General features: G+C 37.6%; 1 protein-coding gene across 18 annotated transcripts in view; it reads left to right on the top strand.

The window, feature by feature from the left end:
- The window catches only part of MYBPC1 (myosin binding protein C1), a 98,893-nt gene that overhangs the window by 22,062 nt on the left and 52,998 nt on the right, over positions 1–23,833 (top strand). For 6 of the 18 annotated variants that reach the window (XM_015152592.3, XM_028829806.2, XM_028829801.2 and 3 more), the window contains exons 3-11: positions 514–555; positions 1,075–1,116; positions 10,514–10,552; positions 11,419–11,454; positions 13,089–13,199; positions 15,344–15,492; positions 15,788–15,905; positions 18,651–18,702; positions 20,754–20,810. In XM_015152592.3, coding sequence (XP_015008078.1) covers positions 514–555; positions 1,075–1,116; positions 10,514–10,552; positions 11,419–11,454; positions 13,089–13,199; positions 15,344–15,492; positions 15,788–15,905; positions 18,651–18,702; positions 20,754–20,810 — 646 coding nt within the window. The remainder of the gene's footprint in view (positions 1–513; positions 556–1,074; positions 1,117–10,513; positions 10,553–11,418; positions 11,455–13,088; positions 13,200–15,343; positions 15,493–15,787; positions 15,906–18,650; positions 18,703–20,753; positions 20,811–23,833) is intronic. The other 12 variants (XM_077954805.1, XM_077954809.1, XM_028829802.2 and 9 more) reach the window with 2 other exon arrangements.

Raw genomic sequence — 23,833 nt, forward strand, 5'->3', positions numbered from 1 at the left:
CCAATCCAGAAGATTCACATGGACACTGAAACATTTTCCTTGAATTAACATACACTGCACACAATTACACATTTTGTACTTTACTATAAAATCTAGAAGTCCAAAGTCTTGGAATCATTACATGGGGCAAACTGACTTTTCTTTAAAAAGTCAGTCCCTTGTTGAGGTCTAAAATTAAGTGGCTCACATTTTTGTTTTTGCCCAATTCTACTCCAGCATGTTATATAACATGATCCAAGTATAGTTGAGTGCATTTTAACAAAATCTGTATTGAGTGTTCTTATGTGTACTTTTTCAAAATTGATCAGATTAATTGCCTTTCACGAAAAGTTTAGTGTGGCTCTAAATTATAACTTCTAAATTCATAATTCATGTACAGCACGAGTATTCGGTATCATTTATGACCTGTTCTGTTGTCATTTATTTCTTCCCTCCCCCTCTCCACCCCGTTGCTCATCACACAATAAAATGCTTAAAGATACTTTAAAAAATATGCTTGTACTTTCTACACAGAACCAAGTAAAGAGAAGGAGGCCGGAACTACACCAGCAAAAGGTGAGTTGGAGGGAGGGAGAATGAGGCTGAAGTCAACAAAATTAGAAGCAGAAAGAGGTCAGTAAGACAATTAGATATTTTGTACTTTACTATAAAATCTGTAAGTCCAAACTCTTGAAATAATTACATGGGGCAAACTGACTTTTCTTTAAAAAGTCAGTCCCTTGTTGAGGTCTAAAATAAAGTGGCTCACATTTTTTTTTTTGCCCAATTCTACTCCAGCATGTTATATAACATGATCCAAGTATAGTTGAGTGCATTTTAACAAAATCTGTATTGAGTGTTCTTATGTGTACTTTTTCAAAATTGATCAGATTAATTGCTTTTCACGAAAAGTTTAGTGTGGCTCTAAATTATAACTTCTAAATTCATAATTCATGTACAGCACGAGTATTCAGTATCATTTATGACCTGTTCTGTTGTCATTTATTTCTTTCCTCCCCCTCTCCACCCCGTTGCTCATCACACAATAAAATGCTTAAAGACACTTTAAAAAATATGCTTGTACTTTCTACACAGAACCAAGTAAAGAGAAGGAGGCCGGAACTACACCAGCAAAAGGTGAGTTGGAGGGAGGGAGAGTGAGGCTGAAGTCCACAAAATTAGAAGCAGAAGGAGGTCAGTAATGATTGTCATGGTGGCCCCATAAACTTCTCTGCATTATCTTTCATCAATGTGGTTTAGTGTTCTGCCTTTGCATCTTATCTGCAAGACCCAGTCAGTATAATGACAAATGGTGTGTTGTTAAGTTTCCATTACATGTATTTCTAAAAGAAAAACAACAATGATAAAAATACCACAAGCATTTGTTGAGATGCCAGCCAATTAATTGGTAGTTTCCAAGTTTCAATGTGCATGCTAAGGAAAAGAGGTGTTTGGTCTTCTTAGGATTATATCAATTGAGAAAATGATCTGAATTACCCAGATTTTTTTGAAAAAATTAAATGTTTTCGTGTTATTGTGTGAACTGTTCCAGGTTCCACTAGTAATTTTGAAGGCTAGCATCTCACTTTGTGACACTGACTATGGATTCGTGTAGATTTATATAATTATTTCTACAGATTCACAATATAACATTAAGCAAACACGTTGCTCCTTCTTGAACTGGAAACTGTACAGAGATTATTTTTCAGGAGGGCAGTTTGAGAAAACTAGCTCCTGTAATATTACCCTATTTTTACTTTATATGGAGATACTCTCGTTTTACAAAACAATCTTAATCATATACTTCAGTTACTCCATGAAATACTAATTCCTTTGTCTCACCATGGAGGAAATGATTTTCATCTGTCTTAAGCTAAGGAACATTAGCCTTTCATAGAGGGAAGTTTTCATGAAGGTGGATTAGACAGTTTTGCTTTATATGTTTGTACTGTCATTTTAAAAAGTGAACCTTTTATTTGCATAATGAATAACAAAGTTTAAATTTTGAAATAATTGTTTCCTGACTGCAACATGAAGTTTCTCTTTTTCCTGGACACGGCTCAAAAGCTTGTTAGGTATCGCTTTGGTCTCGATGTGTCATCTTTCATTATCTAATTTCTATGATATTCTTGTCTCCTATACATTAGTAAAATACTTTTTTCTTTCTTTCAGTACATTGGATTACTTTTCTTCAGCTAACTTGAACTTATGCTCTCATAATGAATGCATAATGTTAGTATACTGACTTTGTCCTTGACCTTCAGTGGCTCCCATGGAGAGTAACATGAATACTAATCCTGGCCACGTGGGCCACAGTTTGAAGGTTATTTGCTTATGGAATGCAGACAGTGCAAACTCCTAGAACTCCTTCCATGGGATGGTTTCAAGGAGGTTTGGACATACTGGCCGAAATTATTGTAACATTATTCTCTACAAGGCCAATGGGCAAACACCTCTGTTTCCAAATTTGGAAAGGTGTTTGGGCCAGGCTGCAAGGCTCAACCAACAGAGCAGATGATGTAATCCCAGAGGGCAAGCTGTCAAAGTTTAAACAAAGCCTGTGCCTGACCCTTAATTTGAAAAGTCACCATATTATACTTGTATGCTTAAATGAGAAAATGCCTTTCCTTAAATTCAACCGACCAACCAACCAACAAAAGACTCTTATTTATGGAGAACACAGCATGATGAAAGAGCAAGGCTAGATGACTAGGGCATTTTGAAATTAGTAGCATTTTTCTGACATTTGCAGAAGATAAGCAAAACCATGACCACCTGCAGTTGCACGCCCAGGTACAAAAACTGCCGTGTGTGTGTGTGTATACATATATAATGGCAAATACATGTATATATATGTATTTGCCTTACATGCCTAGGAAGCAAATCAATTTAGGATAGAAAGTGACATCCCTAAATAAAGAAGGTAAGTGGATGGAAGTTTATTATAAATATACAGTCCTCTTCAACTATTACCCACTTTCATCAAGCACAGACAAAATACTTAACCAAAAAGTAGACACAATAATTACTGCTACATGTATATCCCCAGTTGAGAAAAGAGTCCTGCACGGGCATAAACAGGATTGATGGGTGCAACCTACCTTTTCTCCAGCATGAGCTAGAACTCTCCTGCTCTCCCTCCGTCCTCCAACTGTCAGTCTATCTAATTTTTTTTTTTTTTTTTTTTTTTAACTATCCAACTCAGGTTTCACTCCTTTGTACAGCTTTCCCCTGACCATCCTGGCTCACTTTTATCTCCCCTTCTTTCTCCTGATTTCTCTTGGACCTACTGCCTCCATCTTTCACTCTTGTCTCCATGTAATCACGCATTAATGGTTGACTCCTTTTCCTAACAGGCTGTGAGCTTTTTGACATTGGGCCCCTCATCTTATTCCATCCAGCATCTGGCAGAGAGCTGTACAGAGCAATCATCTAATAAATACTTGCAAAATGAATGAGCAGTTGAATTTCCATGCTGGCTTAGCTGCTGACCATTCAGTGGTAATCTGGATAGATTTTTATTTCCGTTCACCATGAGTGCTGGGTAGGAGGATGAGCATCCCATGTACGTTCTTAGTCACTGAGGGTTAGAATGAGGCACTACTGCAGAACAGATGGATGATTTTCTCTGTAAGACCAACTTGCCTAAAGCTACTAAAAATGGTCATGCCTGGATTTTGGTACATTTTCAGCACTTTAACTGGTCTTTAATTAGTTGACAGATATTCAATTAATTGCTCCAAATCTGTCACTATTAAGATTATTAATCATAGCAATGCAGCCTTAACATCATTTCCAGATTGATTGAATCATTCTGCAACAGCTCAGAAATGTTCTGAAAATACTTTTTGAAGCCACAGAGAGTTGATTCTGATATTAATCTTAGAAGCAGTGTTTGTGGTTAGATTTGCCAACTTTTTCAGATTTGCTAAAAGTCTCTGTCTGGAAAGCAGCCAATTTCCCAGCACGGGGTTTTATTATTGTTTGTTTGCTTGCTTGCTTGTTTGCATCTGGCTATCCATCCAGCTATCCTGTTCCTTAATACTGACCACTTTGTCCTGGGACCTGGGCAAAGTATCCTGGAATTGAAACAAGAGAGATGACAATAAAGAAATATGTTTAACCAAACAGCAATAGCAGAAATTAGATGGGCAAATCTCCTTCAGAGGAATTATACCAGGAGGCATTGCCCTTATAAAAATAATGCTGTCCTGGCTTAGAATTCTTTCATAATAATAATAGGTAGCAAGTCAATGGAACGCTAAGTATAGATTCTTTTCTGTATGCTCAGTAGGGCCAAAGATCCGCCTTTTATTCTAGCACATATTTATTCAGCAAGATTTGCTGAGTGTTGGCTACATGCCAGGCACAGATCTGGGCACTGGGTCCTGCCCTCCTGGAGCCAAGTTACACTTTATGGGGAAGAACAACCATCAACAGAGGAAGGTGGATTTCACTTTTGGAAGCAGACAAGAGTTACAGAGGGCCATGTGTAGAGAATAATGTGGGTGATCAAGTGGGATCATACTTTTTTTTCGTCAACTAAGATCCAACATCCTATGTCTGAACATAGGGTAATCGGAGTAGGTTTCTGCTGTGCCTCAACAGCTGGCCCTGTGGAAAGCTCTGAAAATGGTTCTGTGGCTGGTTCAAAAAGTGACAGCAGCATTAGAATCAGAGACCACTTTGAAGACCAGTACTCATTTCCATGCCTAAGTGCTGATATTTTATTTTTACATCTTATTAGCTTAGAGTCTGTATCTTTTCAATTGGTGAAGTTACTTCCTTTTTTTATTACTGTTTTTGGTAATTGCTAAAAGGGAAATAAAAACTTATTTTCTTTTCCCAGGCATTCACCACATAAACTATCGTGAATGAACCCTGTGTGTATTAAATATCTCACATAACCTGAGATGAAGTCTTTCTTTTTTATGAAGGTGACTGACAGATGAGGAAGTGAATCAGCAGAAGTTCCAACACACTTTCTCCTAAATTATGTGATTTTGTTTTAAATTTAAAAAAGATTTTTAAAAAAATTTAGGTTCTTTTACATCTGCAATAACATTACCCTGGCGCTTTTTACCAGCATGCTAAAATATTTTTGTACAATTTACCTTTAGGTGTCAATCAACCATCTATTAAAATTTCTCCATGCTTGATCTATGTATTCTAATTACATTACTTCTTTGTAATGAACTTTGTTAAAAATTGATGTCACCACACTTTTCAATTCAAAGACACAGCCACTATTAGGCAAGATTGATTTAATAGATTCTGGGAAGAAAAAAATCATTAAATGTACATATGTATTGTAGGATAAATCATGGTTTTATAAGCACCAAAGTGTGAAGGCATGTATCGTCTCATTAAGAAAATGCAATAAATTAACCGAATGCCTCAAAACATGATGAATTAACATTAGCTATTGTTATTGTCTCCCATATTTTATTGCTGTTGTTATTTTGGTCACAAACACCAGTATGTACCACAACTGATTGCTCTGCTTGAGGAATTCATGAATTTGTCTCAATCAAACAAGGTATTGTATCAGTATGTCACTGTTTGTTTACAAGTCACAATTTTATAAGCTTTTGGTCTTTATTCTTAAATCTCAACAATTGTCTCAAGTGTATATTGCTTAAATAATTTTAAAAGGCAATTTAAAATCAACCATAGGTAGGAGTTACTTTATGCTCCAGAGAGTTTGGATAACTAGAAGAATGTATACATTCTACTATCTCTGGAGCTTTTTATTCAGTTACGAGTCTCTCACTCACATTACGAAGTATTTATGTGTACTCCCTAAAATCCCAGGCTTGTAATATAAGACTGGGTTCTTTCCCTACTTTCTAGAAGTTCTTCTCTGGGAACTTCGGTTGTTTAAAGAATCATTTTTATGGTCTTACAAATGCTATTTTCCCATGACTTACAGATGAATAAAATTCCACTTTGGTAAACTGCCCTTCTATGCAGCTAGGGGAAGATAGCCCTGCTACGCTGAGTGTGTGGTTTCCCTGTATGTCATATTCCAACAAGCTAAAACTTGATGTTTATGTATTCATCATCACCACTTTTAGATAGGAAAAAAATGAAATATGACACATATATTTTTTGGTTTGTTTGAAAATGTTGTTTGTAAGATGCTACGTCATTCATATATGTATTGTTGAACTGGACACAACCAGAAAGGTTTGGATATTCAATCTACCTCGTAGCAATAGAATCTGGTTTCTATGACAAATAAGAACCATTAAACATTTCAGTATCATTGAACTCAACCAAATCAATCCAGGCAATTTTTTTTTTAGAATTTAAAGTCAGAATCCCAATATCTTAACTACATTTCCCAATCTAAAAAAAGTGCCAGGACTGAAACAACTTTTAAAAGAAAGGAAACTGGCTGGGCAAGGTGGCTCATGCCTGTTACCCCAGCAATCTGGGAGGCCAAGGCAGGAGGATCACTTGAGCTCAGGAGTTTGAGACCAGTCTGGCCAACATGGTGAAACCCCATCTCTATTAAAAATACAAAAATTAGCCAGGCGTGGTAACAAGCACCTGTATTTCCAGCTACTTGGGAGGCTGAGGCAGGAGAATTGCTTGAACCTGGGAGGCAGAGGTTGCCATGAGCTGAGATGGCGCCACTGCACTCCAGCCTGGGCAACAGAGTGAGACTTCATCTAAAACGAAAATTAATTAATAAATAAAAATAAAAGAAAGGAAACAGTCAACTTTGCTCATGTTGATTATGTTTTCTAGCACTTTTGTAAATTTGAAAATTTATGTGCAATGAATCAAAGATTGCCAATTGAGAAGTAATTGCTGTTTGAAATTACTGTTGGGTAATCTAGAGGAAGACTATTTCATGATACTCTGAAGCATTGCATTAATATGTGTTCCTTCATAGTCTAAAACAATTGTGCATGTCCTCCAAATAGTCTTAACATTTAGTAGACGTTGAAACTACTCACCTATCAAATTTTTGCTTAAAAAACAGATTTCTGGCCAGGCGTGGTGCCTCCTCATTCCTGTAATCCCAGCACTTCAGGAGGCCGAGGCAGGAGGATTGCTTGAGCCCAGGAGTTCGAGACCAGCTGGCCAATATGGCGAAACCCTGTCTCTACTAAAAATACAAAAATTAGCTGGGTGTGGTGGCAGATGTCTGTAGTCTCAGCTACTCAGGAGGTTCAGGCACGAGAATTGCTTGAACCTTGGAGGTAGAGGTTGCAGTGAGCCAAGATCGTACCACTGCACTCCAGCCTAGGTGATAGAGTGAGACTCTGTCTCAAACAACAAACAAAAAAACCCGGACTGCCATCATTACATACTCTATGCATGTAACAAACCATCACATGTACCCTGTAAATATGTGCAAATATCATTATGTATCAATCAATTTTTTAAAGACAAGATTATTTTTCTTCATTTTAGTTTCATGAAAGTAAGTGAACACTCTTCTCAATCATTTTGTGTTCTAGATCATTAACTCAATGTTTCATTATGCTCTGTGCACAAACAAAAAGTAAACCATCACAAAACCTTTATAAAGTGTTCATTTGAATCAAATTGGTTCAAGCTTCTAGTTTACATTTAACAAAGAAAGCTCCTTTCTAGGATTTGATTGAATTTTAAATTCATTTCTGTTCATTTTTACAGGACTTTAAATTAACAATCTTATATATTTCAGTAAATAAGTCTTTGACTAGGTGACAAGAATAAAGTACTGAATACTGAATTAAATCTATGGCAAGTAATATTATGGGAAAATTACAAGTTATTTTATTTTTGATAATGTAAAATTTTAATTATTTCACAGTCTTCTGAAACACAGAATTCTCCTAATAGCTCAGAAATCCCTATACCGGGCAAATGCGCAATTTTGTGGAATGTGAATGCATGCATATTAGTTCAGGAGAAAAAAATTCAAAGCGAACTAAGTTTGGGAGGTGCTAACGACTATATCATTTCTTGTCACCCCCATTTCCAGTACACATTATTTGCACACTGAGAGCTTTGAGATGTCCTGCAGCAAACACACAAACACAAAACAATAAAATACAAGCATTTAACTCCAGCCTAGCATTTTTCAAGCTTCTTTGACCACAGAGAGCTTCGTGTTAAGAATCTCAAATCCCACATGACCCAGTGAATCACCTCTTGGATTCTGAAGTAATGATATTAATATATTATATTAATATATTATAAATGCATTAGTTATTTTAATAAAAAGTAATAACACATATCCCTGTTTGACAGTTTGGGAAAAGAAATTTCAGGCCAGCAGGTAATACTTGTAGTAAATATTCTAATAGATTATATAAAAACATACTATTTTATGTCTTTTTGTCAGGAATTTTTTAAAGCACTTTTTAATTAACATTCCTGTGCATGTGTTTCCTGTATCCTGTTTTATACAGTCATATACATTTACATTTTGAAATCTACAATTATTCTAGTTTGTTTTTGTTTTTGTTTTTAGAGTCAGGGTCTTGCTGTGTCATCCAGGCTAGAGTACAGTGGCATGATCATGGCTCACTACAGCTTTCAATTCCTGGACTCAAGTAACCCTCTAGCCTCAACCTCTCAAGTGGTTGAGACTACAGGCACACACCACCAAGCTCTCAGCATGCAAATAATATGCAAGCCTGGCTAATTAATTTTTTTTATTTTTTATTTTTTACAGAGATAGTCTTGTTACGTTGCCCAGGCCGTAAATTCACAAATATTCTAGTATTTTAAGTACGAAGATTTTATTATTCATAAAAGCACTAGTGTATGCTTTGGAAAGAGCACAGCAGAGGTCCAGATGACACCAAATGCCTCTTTAAGGATGTAAAATGTGAACTTTGACTGTTCACAGACCTCCGTGATGTGAGCACTGTAGCTCACAAGTAACAAGTTGCTTTAATGCAGAAGGGATGGGTAGTATTTCTTGCTTCTCGTGATGAATGTTTCTGTATGTTAGTGACTTGCTGGGTAACTAGGAAGGTACTAGAATTGACAAATGTGTACAGGGTCCTTTGCAATAAAACTGGTTATGACTTGATCCAGTGTTTAACAACTGGGGCTGTTAAGTCTGACCATACATCACTGTGATAGAATGTGGGCTTTTTCAAAGATGAAGATAAATGTCTTAACCACACTGTAACTTATAGTTTCCTTAAAAAAAACCAAACAAACCTGGCAGCTATAGAATATACCAGGTGCATTCATAGTAGCTGTTTTATATATTGGAATGTTAACATTTTTAAATTAAATGTTTTACATTCACAAGTGATGGGGAATCTTATCATTAAGGTGTGTGTAGAGTCCAGTTGGTTCTATTCTAACTGGACTGTACTTGTTTTCATAGTGGTGAATGCTATGCGCATTTATACCTTGCATAAGTCCTCATTCTACCACACGATAACTAACCCTCTGGCTGATAATATAAACACTAACTGGGGAGATCCTATTTATAAGGGCTCTAGAATAAAATGCAAGTTGTTCATGCCAGCATCATGTGTTACTAATATTCTTCATTAGTTAGTGCAGCTTTTCATTTTGTTGTGGTTGGTCTCCTAACTAGGTTGAGCTTTCCTCCTCTGCTAACAGGAAACAATACTGATGTTCTTTTTCTCATAGCATTTGTATTATAAAAAGCAAAAAGCACAAAGCTCCAGCCCACTGAACCTCTGCCAATTAAGATGGTGTTGGGTTAGGCTGCGTCTGGTTACTGTCCTGGGAAAATCACTTTTATAGAGATGGTCTTCCAAGTGGTTTTAAAATGTATCCTTCTACTGAAGTTTTTAAGTCAACTAGGTATGCTGACTGAATTTACATATAAACTTGTTTATCCAAAATAAATACATAAAATGTGAACTTTGAAGTTCAGATGTTTTTAAAAAGGGAAATATTCTGCACATAAACATGAAAAGACATATTTTGAATTTCACAAATACGTATGGGTAAATATTAAGAAATTACACAGCACTGTTCAATACCAATATAATGTTGGAAAAAATGCTTATAAAGTTTATATTTATATTAATTTATCTTGACTTTTGTTTCTTAAATACTGAAGAGCAATTAATCATGAGGTTTTCTGGGTGGAAATGAGTTCTCAGATAGTACATATATAGACTTTTATGTCTGTGTCCAAACGAATGTGATGTATGAATAATGTCTGCCATTCACTTTAGCTACAAAATCAGGACTTGAAAACCACTTCCATTACTGATTTCATCAAGGTTTGATTTTTAGCATTCATTTTTTTCCTAACCTACAGTCACATAAAACACTTGCAGTGTTCCATTTTTAAATCTGCGCGCTTCCATGTGGATTACCCTACTCTATCAACTTTTTATTTATTATGTTTTCTTTCTTTGCCAGCAATACTCAGGTTTCACTTTGCAGGTACCAAGTTTTCTAAGGCTTGTTCAGCAGTTGAAAGTGTATTGTGTGGTTTGTCATCTTCTTTTTCAGATTTCTCTTTTCTCAGGTTACTTGGGATGAAGTCCTTTTCTCCTTGACTCTTTACTCCTATTTCTTGTTTCAGATGAAGAGGAAGTCTCCCCGCCTAGCGCCTTGCCTCCAGGTTAGGATAATTTCTACCATTTTCCCTGCTTTTAAATGTATTCTTCATTGACAGTAGAGGAAAAGAAAAGGCAGTGAGCCTCCTTGCTGAGCCAGTGCACAGAGCAGGGGCAACAGGTTTCGCCTGTGATGGCACCAAGAAGGAAATGTTGGCTTTAATGACAATTTTTTGTTTTACATGAGAAACTTCTTAGAAAGAGGCATTCTTTGAGAAATAAAAAAGATTGGTAAATCTTGGGTATAAATGTTAGGGGTCAACATATCTGTCTTCTATTTCTCACTGTATATCCACGTTTTTCCCCTGTTCTTTAAACTTAGATATTTGGATTTTTAAATCTTTCTTTCCTTTCTTTTTTTAAGACTGAGTCTCCCTCTATTGCTCAGGCTGGAGTGCAGTGGTGCGATCTCAGCTCACTGCAACCTGTGCCTCCCAGGTTCGAGTGATTCTCGTACCTTAGCCTCCTGAGTAGTTGAGATTACAGGCGTGCACCAACAAGCCGGGCTAATTTTTATATTTTTAGAAGAGACAGGGTTTCACCATGTTGGCCAGACTGGTCTCGAACACCTGACCTCAAGTGATCCACCCACTTTGGCCCCCCAAAGTGCTGGGATTACAGGCATGAACCACCGCACCCAGCTGGGATTTTTAAATGTTTCTATCATTTTAAAATAAGACATACACTTTTATAGATGCTTTCATACTTGGAGCTCTACTGATTTTCTATCCAAGCCAACTTGTAGGGGTTTTTTTCCTTCCTATCACCAGAGGAGACAGGGTTTAGCGGAGCCTAAGAAGGTTGAAGTCAGCACACCATTTTCATCGTCTTTCCATCCCTCTGCATCACCCAAATCACACTTTCCTTTCAGGTTTGGGTAGTCGGGCCCTGGAGAGAAAAGATTCAGGTGAGCACAAGCCCAGACAAGGCATCCTGACCTCATCCTAATACAATCACTAATGAGCTCATTCCTTGAAGCTGTATTGATTCTAATCCTTGTCTTATTCAGATTGTAGTTTTTACAGCAATCTTTCATTATGTTTCCTCTTACAAGAAAACTAATGTATTGAGAAACAATTAATTTTGCATGATACACACACGTTCAAGGATCTAGCCACATATGCCACAGATTTGTTCTATCACATTTAATATTTAGCAAATACACAGAGATCAATCTTCATTTTGGGGATGTACTAAAGTTAGATAATAATTCACATTTTTATAGAACTTTACATACAGACGATAAAACACTTTCAAATGCATCCTATCAGCTGTAGCTCCTGTTCTGTGAAGTCATTCATTCATTCATTCGTTCGACAAATTTGTATTGAGGACCTAATATGATCCTATTATGGGCCTCTTATGGGCCAGCCACTCCTATAGGCACTGCAGGTATAGAAGTGAACAAAACAAGAGAAACACTTATCCTCATGTTCTAAATGTGTTCCTATTAATATCATAAACACAAACAACATAAAATCTTAACATTAACTTGGGTGTTTAAAAACGTGTAATCATATGACTATGATTGTCACATGATTGTGAAAATGTTTAACTTCATTGTGAAAATGATGGCCTACTACTACAGATAGAAATATCAAGCATGATTGATACATGAAAACTAAAATAATTAAATGTGCATTTTCCTTCTTTTCAAGAAACATTAACAAGCAGAAAGTTTGCAACCTATGCATTTTTTTCCAGTTATTAAGTGGCTGCACCTGAACTCTGCATTCGGCTCAGAGACAGGGGGACTATCTACAGTTCTCTCTACTATCCTAGAATTGGAATTGACTGCAGATTAACACTAACCACCAGAGTGCAAATGAGAAGATGCAAAAGAAACTCTATTTCCAGCTTGTCTCTCTTCATGGGAAAGCCTCAGTTTTTTTTCTTTCCAGTTCTCTGTTTTGTTTTGTTTTTTCCCCTTGCAGCACAATCCTAGTATCCTTGCAATTTGTACCACAGGTCATGATCTGTTACTTCCTTGTCAAACTATGGCCACATCTGTACAACCCTAATAAAACTCTCTTTCAAAAGCAAGGAATCTAGAAATACCAGGCCAGGCGTGGCTTTCTGACCCTTGTCAGACAGTTTACTCTCCAAATGACCTATCCCTTTAGTCTTTTTCATGTAGTTGTATCGATGTGGCCTTATAGTCCATCACCTAGAAAAACACCAAGAGTCCTGCTTCGATATGCTGACCACCACTGTTTACCTGTTAGGGGACAGGCAAGATGGGGAAGCAAAGGAACTATGGCAGTCAACAAAGAGAGAATAACAGCTTACCTGGAAAGTTCCACTTTTTCTAGGAATTACATAATGTGCCTTTGCCCTGTCATGGAAGAGATACCCCTGTAAGAATGGGAATCTGTTCCCCTCTACTGATGGCTGCTGGGAGTGGAAAGAATGATGTTGTATTTATCTAGGTTTATTAGACAAAGAAAAGCTGCAACATTGGTGAGAACAACAAATCTAGGTAAGACTGCCTAAGAAGAGCCTGGCTCTGAAATAATCCTTTTCCTCCTTTCTGCTCATCAGAATGGTCCCTTGGCGAGTCACCTGTTGGGGAGGAACAAGACAAGCAGAATGCCAACTCCCAGCTGTCCATCTTGTTCGTTGAAAAACCTCAAGGAGGAACAGTGAAAGTTGGTGAGTGCCTAGCATTCAATCCTACCTTTTTTAAAAAATTAAGGTGAGCCAAGCACGGTGCCTCACGCCTGTAATCCCAGCACTCTGGGAGGCCAAGGCAGGCAGATCATTTGAGCTTAGGAGTTCCAGACCAGCCTGGCCAACATGGTGAAACCCAGTCTCTACTAAAAATACAAAAATTAGCCGGGCGTGGTGGCAGACACCTGTAATCTCAGCCACTCAGGAAGCTGAGGCAGGAGAATCTCTTGAACCCACGAGGCAGAGGCTGCAGTGAATGGAGAACGCACCACTGCATTCCAGCTTGGGCAACAGAGCCAGGCTCTGTCTCAAAAAAAAAAAAAAAAAAAAAAAAAAATTGAGATGAAATTCACTTATAACATTAACCATTTTAAAGTGAACAATTCAGTGGCTATTAGTATGTTCGCCATGTTGTACAGCCACTACTTCTATTTCTAAAACATTTTCATCATCCCAAAAAGACCCTATATCCCATATCCCATTAAGCAGTTACTCCCCCTTGCCCTCTCCTCCCAGGCCCTGGCAACCATTAATCTGCTTTGTCTCTCTGGGTTTACCTATTTTGGATATTTCATGTTAATGGAATCAGACAATGCAGGACTTTTTGTGTCTGGCTTCTTTCACTCAGCATAATGTTTCCAAAGTTCATCCACATTGTTGCATGTATCAGAACTTCATTCCTTTTGACAGCTGGATAATATTCCACTGTGTGTATATACTAAATCCTGCTTTTCACAACCTGAAAAGATGAGTGACAGCTATGATTTCAGTAACCTTCGGCACATAGGAGTCCAGTGCCTGGACCCTGGAACCCTGGAACCCTGGGTTCCAATCTTGATTCTGCTTCCTGCTAGCTGTTGCCCTTGGAAAGACAGTTTAACTTCCTTATGCTTCAGTTTCCCCATCTGTAAAATGGTGACAATAATAGGACCTAGCTGTGAAGTATTGTCAACAGTGCCTGACACACCATAATGCTCTGAGCCAGTGTCTGCTGACATTATCATAGCTCACTCCATAAGATGATTCCAAATCTACACATGCGCTAGGTCATAATTCATAATATCTGAGACAGCTGATCAGACAAATGGTTCAACTCTTCAAATATTCAAATTTAAAAATATTGATTATATACCTCCTGTTTTAGGTACTGAGTATAACATGTAAGCACTCAGAACTTACAGTCTGAGAGGAGCAGACAAAAAATTAAACAAATAATCACAAATGCCAAGTGCTATGAAGGGATGGTGAGCTGGAGGAGGACCCGAGGGTTGAAGAAGTTTAACCAAATAAATCTTTATAAGGGATATATTATGATCTGAACTAGTCTTTGATACTTATCAATATTATGCAAATGAGTACATAGCTAACTGTATTCCAGAATTACTTCTTTCCAGGCTAGAATGTCAAAGTACACGGCATGTGAACAGAAATGTTGGTTCCCCTTGTGTTCCTGTAAGACACTGAAATGCTGGGCTGGAAGCTGGACTACAATGTCATGTCGTCAGGGTCTAAATCACCCAATACAAATAGATTGGCAGGTTTACTTCAAGCAGATCAGTTTGATTTAGTCACATTCCTATAATTCCAAGCTTCTCATCACCTTGCCTAACAAAAAGGGTGAAAAAAATTCAATTTTTTCATTTTTATTTCATATTATATCCAGATATATGAAATAAAATTTTATACATATCCATATATGCATCTATCCATCTATATGAAATAAAATTTTGTATGCATCCATCTATATGAAATAAAATTTCACATATATCCATATATATGAAATAAAATTTCACATATATCCATATATATGAAATAAAATTTCGTATACATCCATATACATGAAATTTTAAAATTATCCAAATGTAAAATTATCCATATATAAAAATCACTTTCACTGGTTTCCCTATTGTTTTTTCTGCTTCATAAACCCCCAAAGCAGAACAAGCTGGAACAGCCTAAGGACCTCTAGAGCATTCATAAAAAAATCAGGACCAATTCATTGCACAATACAAGGGCACCAATCACACCGTGTTCTGTAGTGCAGTCCTGTGTCAACTCCTTCCAGTTGAAAGCAAAACAAATGACACTAGTTAAAGAGCAAGCTGAATTCCTTATGCTTCTTCTAGGTGAAAATATCACCTTCATAGCCAAAGTCAAGGCTGAAGATCTTCTGAGAAAACCCACTGTCAAATGGTTCAAAGGAAAATGGATGGATCTGGCCAGCAAAGCCGGGAAGCACCTTCAGTTGAAGGAAACCTTTGAGAGGCACAGTCGGGTAAGGCCCTGAACTGCCAGGACAGGGGCTCAGCTAGCGCATTCCTTCTGTGTGAATAAATGATCACTTTCAGGTTCAGCTTTGAGAGACTCTGAAGTCTCTCTGAAGTTACCATTGCTAGTGCCTACACTCTATTGCGATTGCCCTGCTGTGTCCGGGGGCTGCAGGACACATTTGCCCTCCTATATTGAGAACATTGTACTGGAATTCCCACAGATAGACACAGCTTTAAGCCAATGCTGAGAAATTTGGAAAATAAACCGAAATGTGTGTGTCTGGATGCATTTCATTGCAGGTGTACACATTTGAGATGCAGATCATCAAGGCCAAAGAGAACTATGCAGGAAATTACAGATGCGAGGTCACCTATAAGGATAAGTTTGACAGCTGTTCATTTGATCTTGAAGTGCATGGTAAGAGAATCTTCTTGCCTAGATAAATGTAATTTTTTAATAGGATGTGAGGGGATGGAGGAGAAGAAGTTCATTTAATACTATGAGATTTCGGGGAAATTTTTCCTTTAAAACTATGTGGTTTTGATTGTGGTAGTCTCAGCAAGCCTGCTGAATTGAATTGTAATGAAATACTTTATACTAAAAGTAGAATTGGGGGGATTTTGCCGGGCGCGGTGGCTCACGCCTGTAATCCCAGCACTTTGGGAGGCCGAGGCGGGCGGATCACAAGGTCAGGAGATCGAGACCACGGTGAAACCCCGTCTCTACTAAAAATACAAAAAATTAGCCGGGCGCGGTGGCGGGCGCCTGTAGTCCCAGCTACTCAGGAGGCTGAGGCAGGAGAATGGCGTGAACCCGGGAGGCGGAGCTTGCAGTGAGCCGAGATCACGCCACTGCACTCCAGCCTGGGCGACAGAGCGAGACTCCGTCTCAAAAAAAAAAAAAAAAAAAGAATTGGGGGGATTTTATTGCTAAATATCTCTTGTCCATGCTATCTATATTTCTTCAGTCTCCCAGATAAAAGATGTTGTCAGTTTTTGCTGCTACAGAATGTATGTTTCATGGGGTCCACTTTCCCACTTAGGTTTGGGGATAGGGTAATATGCTATGAGAGTTCAGGATACCCAGGTGGAAGGGAGAATTTCTTTTATAAGGACTAATGTCAGGCATGGCAGTTCTTCATCCATATGTCCTGTGTACTACCCAGAGTAAACATAGAAGGCCTAAATGCATACATTGAAGTTGGAAAAAAACTCACTTTTACAAGTATACAAAGGAAAAGTTGACTTGGCAGCAAATATTATAAACTTAAGGTGAATGTAAAGTGTGATGTAGTTGCAAAAGACAAAGCAAATGTAATTTTATTTTATTTTATTTATTTTGAGACAAAGTCTCACTCTATTGCTCAGGCTAGAGTCCTGTGGCACAGTCTTGGTTCACTGCAATCTCCAACTCCTGGGTTCAAGCGATTTTCATGCCTCAGCTTCCCAAATAGCTGGGATTACAGGCATGCGCCACCACGCTGGGCTAATTTTGTGGGGGTATTTTTAGAAGAGATGGGGTTTCGCCATATTAGCCAGCCTAGTCTCAAACTCCAGGCCTCAAGTGATCCACCTGCCTTGGCCTCCCAAAGGGCTGGGATTACAGGTGTGAGCCACGGTGCCCAACCATGACTGTAATTTTAAACTGGGCTATTCCAAGTGGTATAGGATCTAAGTTTAGGAAATGATACTTCCCTGTACAACATGCTACTTGTTCTACATTTGGAGTGATGTCTTTAGCCTGGGCAGTGTACCTCTGCCTGGACATCTTCTGGAGTAGGGTAACCAGGAAGATGAAGAATCCAAAAACCACACCCTATCCAGCTTGAGTGTGTGGGTGAAGGAAGTCAAGCATACATGGCTTGTTGCAAAGAGGGGAAGGGGCTGTCATATAGAACATGGAAAACAAATTTCCACGCATGAGAAACATTTAGGCAGTTTAGAATCAAAAGGTGGAAACGATGAGGAGGTGAATTTTGTCTTAGCATTAGGATGAGCTGGCCAGGTGCGGTGCTTCACTCCTGTAATCCCAGCACTTTGGGAGGCCGAGGCGGGCGGATCACGAGGACAGCAGTTCGAGAGTAGCCTGGCCAACATGGTGAAACCCCGTCTCTACTAAAAATACAAATATTAGCCAGCCGTGGTGGTGGGCGCCTATAATCCCAGCTACTTGGGAGGCTGAGGCAGGAGAATCGCTTGAACCCGGGAGGCGGAGGTTGCAGTGAGCTCAGACTGTGCCATTGCACTCCAGCCTGGGCAACAGAGCGAGACTCCATCTCAAAAACAAAAAAAAAGGATGAGCTCTTTGGTTAAAGCTATACAGACAGCCCGGGAAGGTTGTGAGAGTCCCACTGAGAGTGATGTCAAGCAGAGGCTGGAGGGCCATGGGTCGGGTGCTGTCGAAATTTCCATATCAGGTGGGATCTGGGATCCTGGGCAGCACTGCTTCACCCTGGCTGTCTCTGAGAAGATCACCTGGAGGGCTTTTTGTTTGTTTGTTTTTGTTTTGTTTTGTTTTGTTTTTGCGACGGAGTCTTGCTCCGCTCTGTCGCCCAGGCCGGAGTGCAGTGGCACCATCTCAGCTCATTGCAAGCTCCGCCTCCTGGGCTTATGCCATTCTCCTGCCTCAGCCTCCCAAGTAGCTGGGACTACAGGCGCCCGCCACCACACCCGGCTAATTTTGGTACTTTTAGCAGAGACGGGGTTTCACCGTGTTAGCCAGGATGGTTTCGATCTCCTGACCTCGTGATCCGCCCGCCTCGGCCTCCCAAAGTGCTGGGATTACAGGCGTGAGCCACTGCGCCCGGCCCCTGGAGGGCTTTTTAAGAATATTGATTTCTGGGTGCCCCTCCCTAATCTGGTGGATCAACATCTCTGGCAGACAGGATCAAAAAACTGATACATTTTTAAGTCCCTCAGTGATTCTAGTGGGCAGACAAGTTGAATGACACCTGGACAAGGTGACCCCAAGGTCCCTTCATTGGTTCTTCATGAGGGAGGAGGAGGTATGATGAGGCTGTGGCAGCACGGCTGTTCAGGGGAAAAGCATCCCCACTTCACCTGACATTCTTCCATCTAAAGAATCCCCACAGCCTATAAAGGAACTGAACACAAACTACCGCCTTAATGGGTATTTATGTTATTGTTTTCTTTCCTTTCAAAGAATCTACTGGGACTACTCCAAACATTGACATCAGATCTGCTTTCAAGAGAAGGTAACTCCAAAAGGAAAATCTAGATAGCTTTTGTATAACACAGAAGTGGAGGATTTTCAAACACATTTCCCTTCCCCTGTATTCCGTATTCCAAATACGAACAACCCTTTTCACCACAGTCAAACACACCATATATTTAAACGTGGGTGTTCTAGAAAAGCCATGGGTTTAAGGCCCAGTCAAGCATATACTGACCATTTTTTAGGATATTCTTGTTATAATGAAGTTCCTGTTTCTGAGGTTTCACAGTTGCCTTAGAAAGACACTTTCAATTTATTCATACGTGGCTTCTTCCTTAAAGCATTATTTTCCACCAAATGGCCAAAAGAAATATGCAAAGAGACTCATTTCATTGGTTAAGTCATGGCAGAAAACTTTTTATTTATATTGCCTTTCATCTAGAAATCCCTTAGGGAGCTACTGAACCATGTGCCCAAGAAAATCACAACTAAGTAGCTACTTACTGAAGTTAGTGCCATATAATTTTGGATTATCCTAAATGAAACTGGCATTAAGAATACCACAGAAAGGCAAAATTTAGATACCTATTTCATATATTTTTGCAATTACCAAGGCTGAAAAATTGGGGGTGGGAGGTCAAGGAAAAAATTTCAGAGATTTTTGGTCTCTAAGAAATATAACCAGCCCCTTCCTGTCATTATGTTATTCTCCATACTTAATTATTCCATAATATAAATTCTTTAATGAGACCAAATGTTTTGTTTTTCCTAAGACCGAATCCACATACAGTTTTGCTGAATAAGGAAAGTCACTCCAAACTATTACAAAACAATAATTTAGCCTGTTAATGAGGCATATTTTCCTCCAATATTACAAATAAATCAAAAAATTACTTTGAAAAGTTATTTAATATTACTGGTATTAGGTATTTTTTAATTTTAAAAAATGTCATAACTTTCAAATTTTATTACTTTCCTTCCACTTCCCCTTCATCCCATGCTCAGCAAATGCATAGGTCTAAATCTATGCTCATACTGTATACACGTATATCTCAGGAGAGGGAAACATGACCTACTAAGTTTCCAGCTTTAAAAGAACACAAATGTATTTACTTCAAAAGGCCTGCAAACACCTGAAGAAATTTTGAAAACACGTTATTGAGTTTAATTCTTATGACTTACGTTATACACACTGTTTTTAAACCCACAGACTCTTTTCTTAGAAACTATAACTAACATTTGTAAAGAGCAGGAAACAAAACTTCATTAAAAAATTAAACATGTAAGTAACTATGTAGTGCCATTTAAATGTTAGCTCTATAGCTTCTAGTTAGAGTTTATATGAAATCACAATGGTGGCTGCATGCCTAATTTAAGATGCATTTCTCTACAGGAAAGCACTTTTTAAAACTGCTAGTAAAAGTTTCGTTAACAATTCAAGACAAATTTTTTAAAAATACATTTAAGAAGGTATAAATATTAATAAGAAAATTAGAATAATTATCACCCTTTAAGACAGAAAGGAATGCATCTTTTAAAAAGTTCTGTGTTAGCTCCTTTTTTATTTTTGCCATGTTGGTATCACATTATCTGATTCACCTGTTCATGGACACAAAGAGGTTACCATTGAATATAAGGCTTTGTACTTATATATCTGACATTGGTACACTTGGTCCTCCAAGCCAATCTCTGTCTTACATGAATAACAGAGATTAGCAAAAAGTTCTTTGCTTTTTACACAGGTATGTTTCCAGAGCCCCCAGCTTGCAAAAACAAAGTACTTTGTGTTGCTTGGCTTAAGTGCATTTGTGTTACCTGGTTTTAACACAAATCCAAGCAGTTTTATATATGCAATCTACAAAAATGTGTCTTCTGAAATCATAGAGTAACACAAGCTCCTCATGTTTACTTTTCCACAAGTACATACTCCAAAAACTTAACATGTCACTTGTGTGAAAAGAAATAGTTTGTGTTGATTTAGTCCTCGTGTGGTACAAAATTGCATATACGTTACATGTAGAGTGTTTGGGGGAAATCGTTGTGTATGTCTCTGCATTAAACCCAGATTTGCTTTTCTTTTGTTAACGACAGTGGAGAAGGTCAAGACGATGCAGGGGAACTTGACTTTAGTGGTCTCCTGAAACGTAGGTGAGAACCAAGTGATGGAGTGAGACATTGTGGCCTGGAAGTCTTTCAGACACCCACTCAGAGAAGTCAAGTTTAAAGTGGATGTTTTTCAAAGAATTTTTCATTTCTGAAAATGTGTTTTGCTTATAGAATATAACAGAGTTGTCTAAGAAAGAGAGAAACAACAGCATACTAATCTTTTAAAGACTTTAACGGATGCTTTTAAACTTTCTTTTTAAATGTTTCCTGACTCTTCACCTGTTTTTTTTTTAAGTGGGGATGAAGAGACATGAAAACTGAGACATAAGACAAATACCTAGAAACCTCTAAGACTGTACATATGATTCCTTCTCATGACTGAATAAATAAAGCCTTCATTCTCTTTGATATTTGATCAAAAAATCAATTTTACAATTTTGGTAGAAGTCTGAAGGTATATACATTGTAAGAGGCACACCTACTTTCATATATTATTTATTATGTACTGTATTTCTGCAGGTCTAAGACACCACTGCTTTTAAGATATACCAGTACTTTATAAATCACTAAGCAATGAAAAAATTGTTCCAAATGGTTTGACACACCATTGATGATAAGATGCATTGTCATTTCAGAGGTCTTTAAAATGCCTCAAAAATGTGTTTTAGAAGTGATAAAATGGAAATAAAAGTTTAGTATTATCACACACTCACACTTCCTTTTCATTGTTCTCTCCTGCAATAAAATTTATAGAATTTCATTATGGATACTTAGAACATAACCATTTTATAAGATTTCTCTCCATATATATATTTCTATAACTGCTATACTCTTCACTAGGATTCCTTATATATATACACTATATTATATGTACATTAGAGATATCTAGATATTTACTATAGTGCAGAAGCAACAAAAAGAAATACTTTTTTCTGAGATTATGTTTTATCTAGCAAATTTGTAAATAAACAGAGTAAAACTATAATTTTAAATTAATTGTATATAATATCAGTTTTCACTTTAACTTTCCAGGCTTTTAAAATTACTTTTAGTGCTTTCTATGGTTATTAAAAGACTACAAGTACAAATATCCTTCATAACAAATTACAAACACTTGAAATAAACTGGGATTGTGTTTATTCTCTGTTTAGATAGCTTTATTCAAGTCTCTATGAATGAAAAATTTACCCTTACCCCTCAACATATAGGTTGAGAACAGAAATATTAATGGGTGTGATTTATTAATTACTGAGGGATATCAGCCCATCAGTAGACTAATTCAAATAACCATTAGTCTCAATAGTATTGATTAATTCCCCAAATGCATTTAAAGCAATAGTATATGAAGTGCCCTTAAGTGAGCCTCACATTTCCTCATTCTACAGATAAGAAACCAAGGTCCAGAGATAACAAGTAACTTACCCCAAGTCACACAGGAGTTAAAGGCAGGGCCAGGACCCAAATCCAGGTTTCCCTTTTATGAGTCAGTTCATTTCCTGCGACTCCACATTAAAGATGCCACTCTGAATTTGCCTTGGAAGCTGGTGCTTCAGTTTATAATACAAATTGACACGTTAGGAAGACAAAAGAGCTTTTTATTCCCCCCACAATCATTTACTCATTCAGGAAAATACTAAACACTATCTTTGTGTAGAATATAATGCTACTGATGTGAGGAAAAGAAATCCAGTGTCTGGCACATAGAAAAGGATAGATACACTTTTGTGGGAGGAAAAACAGTGGTAAAAACATGGAATTGAGTCTCAACTCTACCATTTACTAATTATGTGACTTTGGTCAAATATTTGACCCCTCCGAGACTTGGATTTCACACCTGGAAATGTGAAGAATAAATGCTACTTAATAGAATTATTGTGCACATTAAATTAAGTGTAAAAAGCTTGGTTTACAGTAGGTGGCAAATAAATATGCACCTCCTCTAAGGAAATGTGTCATTTTCTCTAATGTAGTTTATATTCATAAGGAGACAACACACAAACACACACACAATCAATCAACAAAAATGTGATAGAGTATTAAGCACCATGCTCTGATTAAAAAGGAAAAAAAGAAAGAAAAAAGAACAGACTTTTTCAACCAGTAATTCCAGAATAAAATAAATCTAATTACATGGTCAAAATGACAAAATTTTAAAATCACTTAATGGGCAGCCAATATGTCTTCAGTTCTCATTTTCTCTTATCCCCTACTTAAGATTTTCATTCATAATTAGATTGTTGTTAATATAAGGCTATGTTACGTTCTGTTAGTATACTGTGCTAATCCACTAATATAACTTTAGAACTCATTGTGTTCTCCTACTAATTAGTGAGTTGCCTGTGTTTTCATTGCGGTAATGACGCATGGTTACCATTTCTACTCCTCCAAGTGTGTGTGCCAAAATCCCCACGAGAAAAAATATATATATATGATTAAAACCAACATCTCTGTACAACGAAAGATCATCCTGCTCTGAACAAAGCCAGCTTACTTCAAATAGACATTAGCTAAATCAGATTAAATCTTTTGGGCAGCATCCTGTTATAGGAATTGACCTGTATAAATACTTGTAAGTTGTATTCTACATGAAATTTCTATAACTGTTTACTCTTCACTAGGATCACCAAGTTATTGAAATTTTGATGTAGATGAAAATACCATGAGCATTATACAGGTCTATCCCGAGGCTTGGAAAAGAATCAGAAGTGCCTACAGAAATGTGGCTTTTTCTCCTCACTGTAACTTAACATAGCCATGCAGACAGGGTCATGTGCAGCCACCATGGTAAGTAACTAAAGATATGTTCCAGGTGCATTAAGGAAATGCTGAAGGTGAGAGCCTTGACCTCACATTTCAGTACAAGATAGATGCTTCTCTATATTGAGCTACTTAATTGAGATACAATTAAGTAATGGAAAGAAAAGGAAGGAATAGGCAAGAGGTCATTGGTGTTCTTATATGAAATTTGATACGACTAAGTATGTGATAGAGTGGAGAGTATCCTGGCATTTTAATGAAAAATGGTGAGGATGATTGGTTTTATAAATCTATCAACAAAACTGACT

Source organism: Macaca mulatta, chromosome 11 (assembly GCF_049350105.2).
Source record: "Macaca mulatta isolate MMU2019108-1 chromosome 11, T2T-MMU8v2.0, whole genome shotgun sequence".
NCBI classification, from domain to species: Eukaryota; Metazoa; Chordata; class Mammalia; order Primates; family Cercopithecidae; genus Macaca; species Macaca mulatta.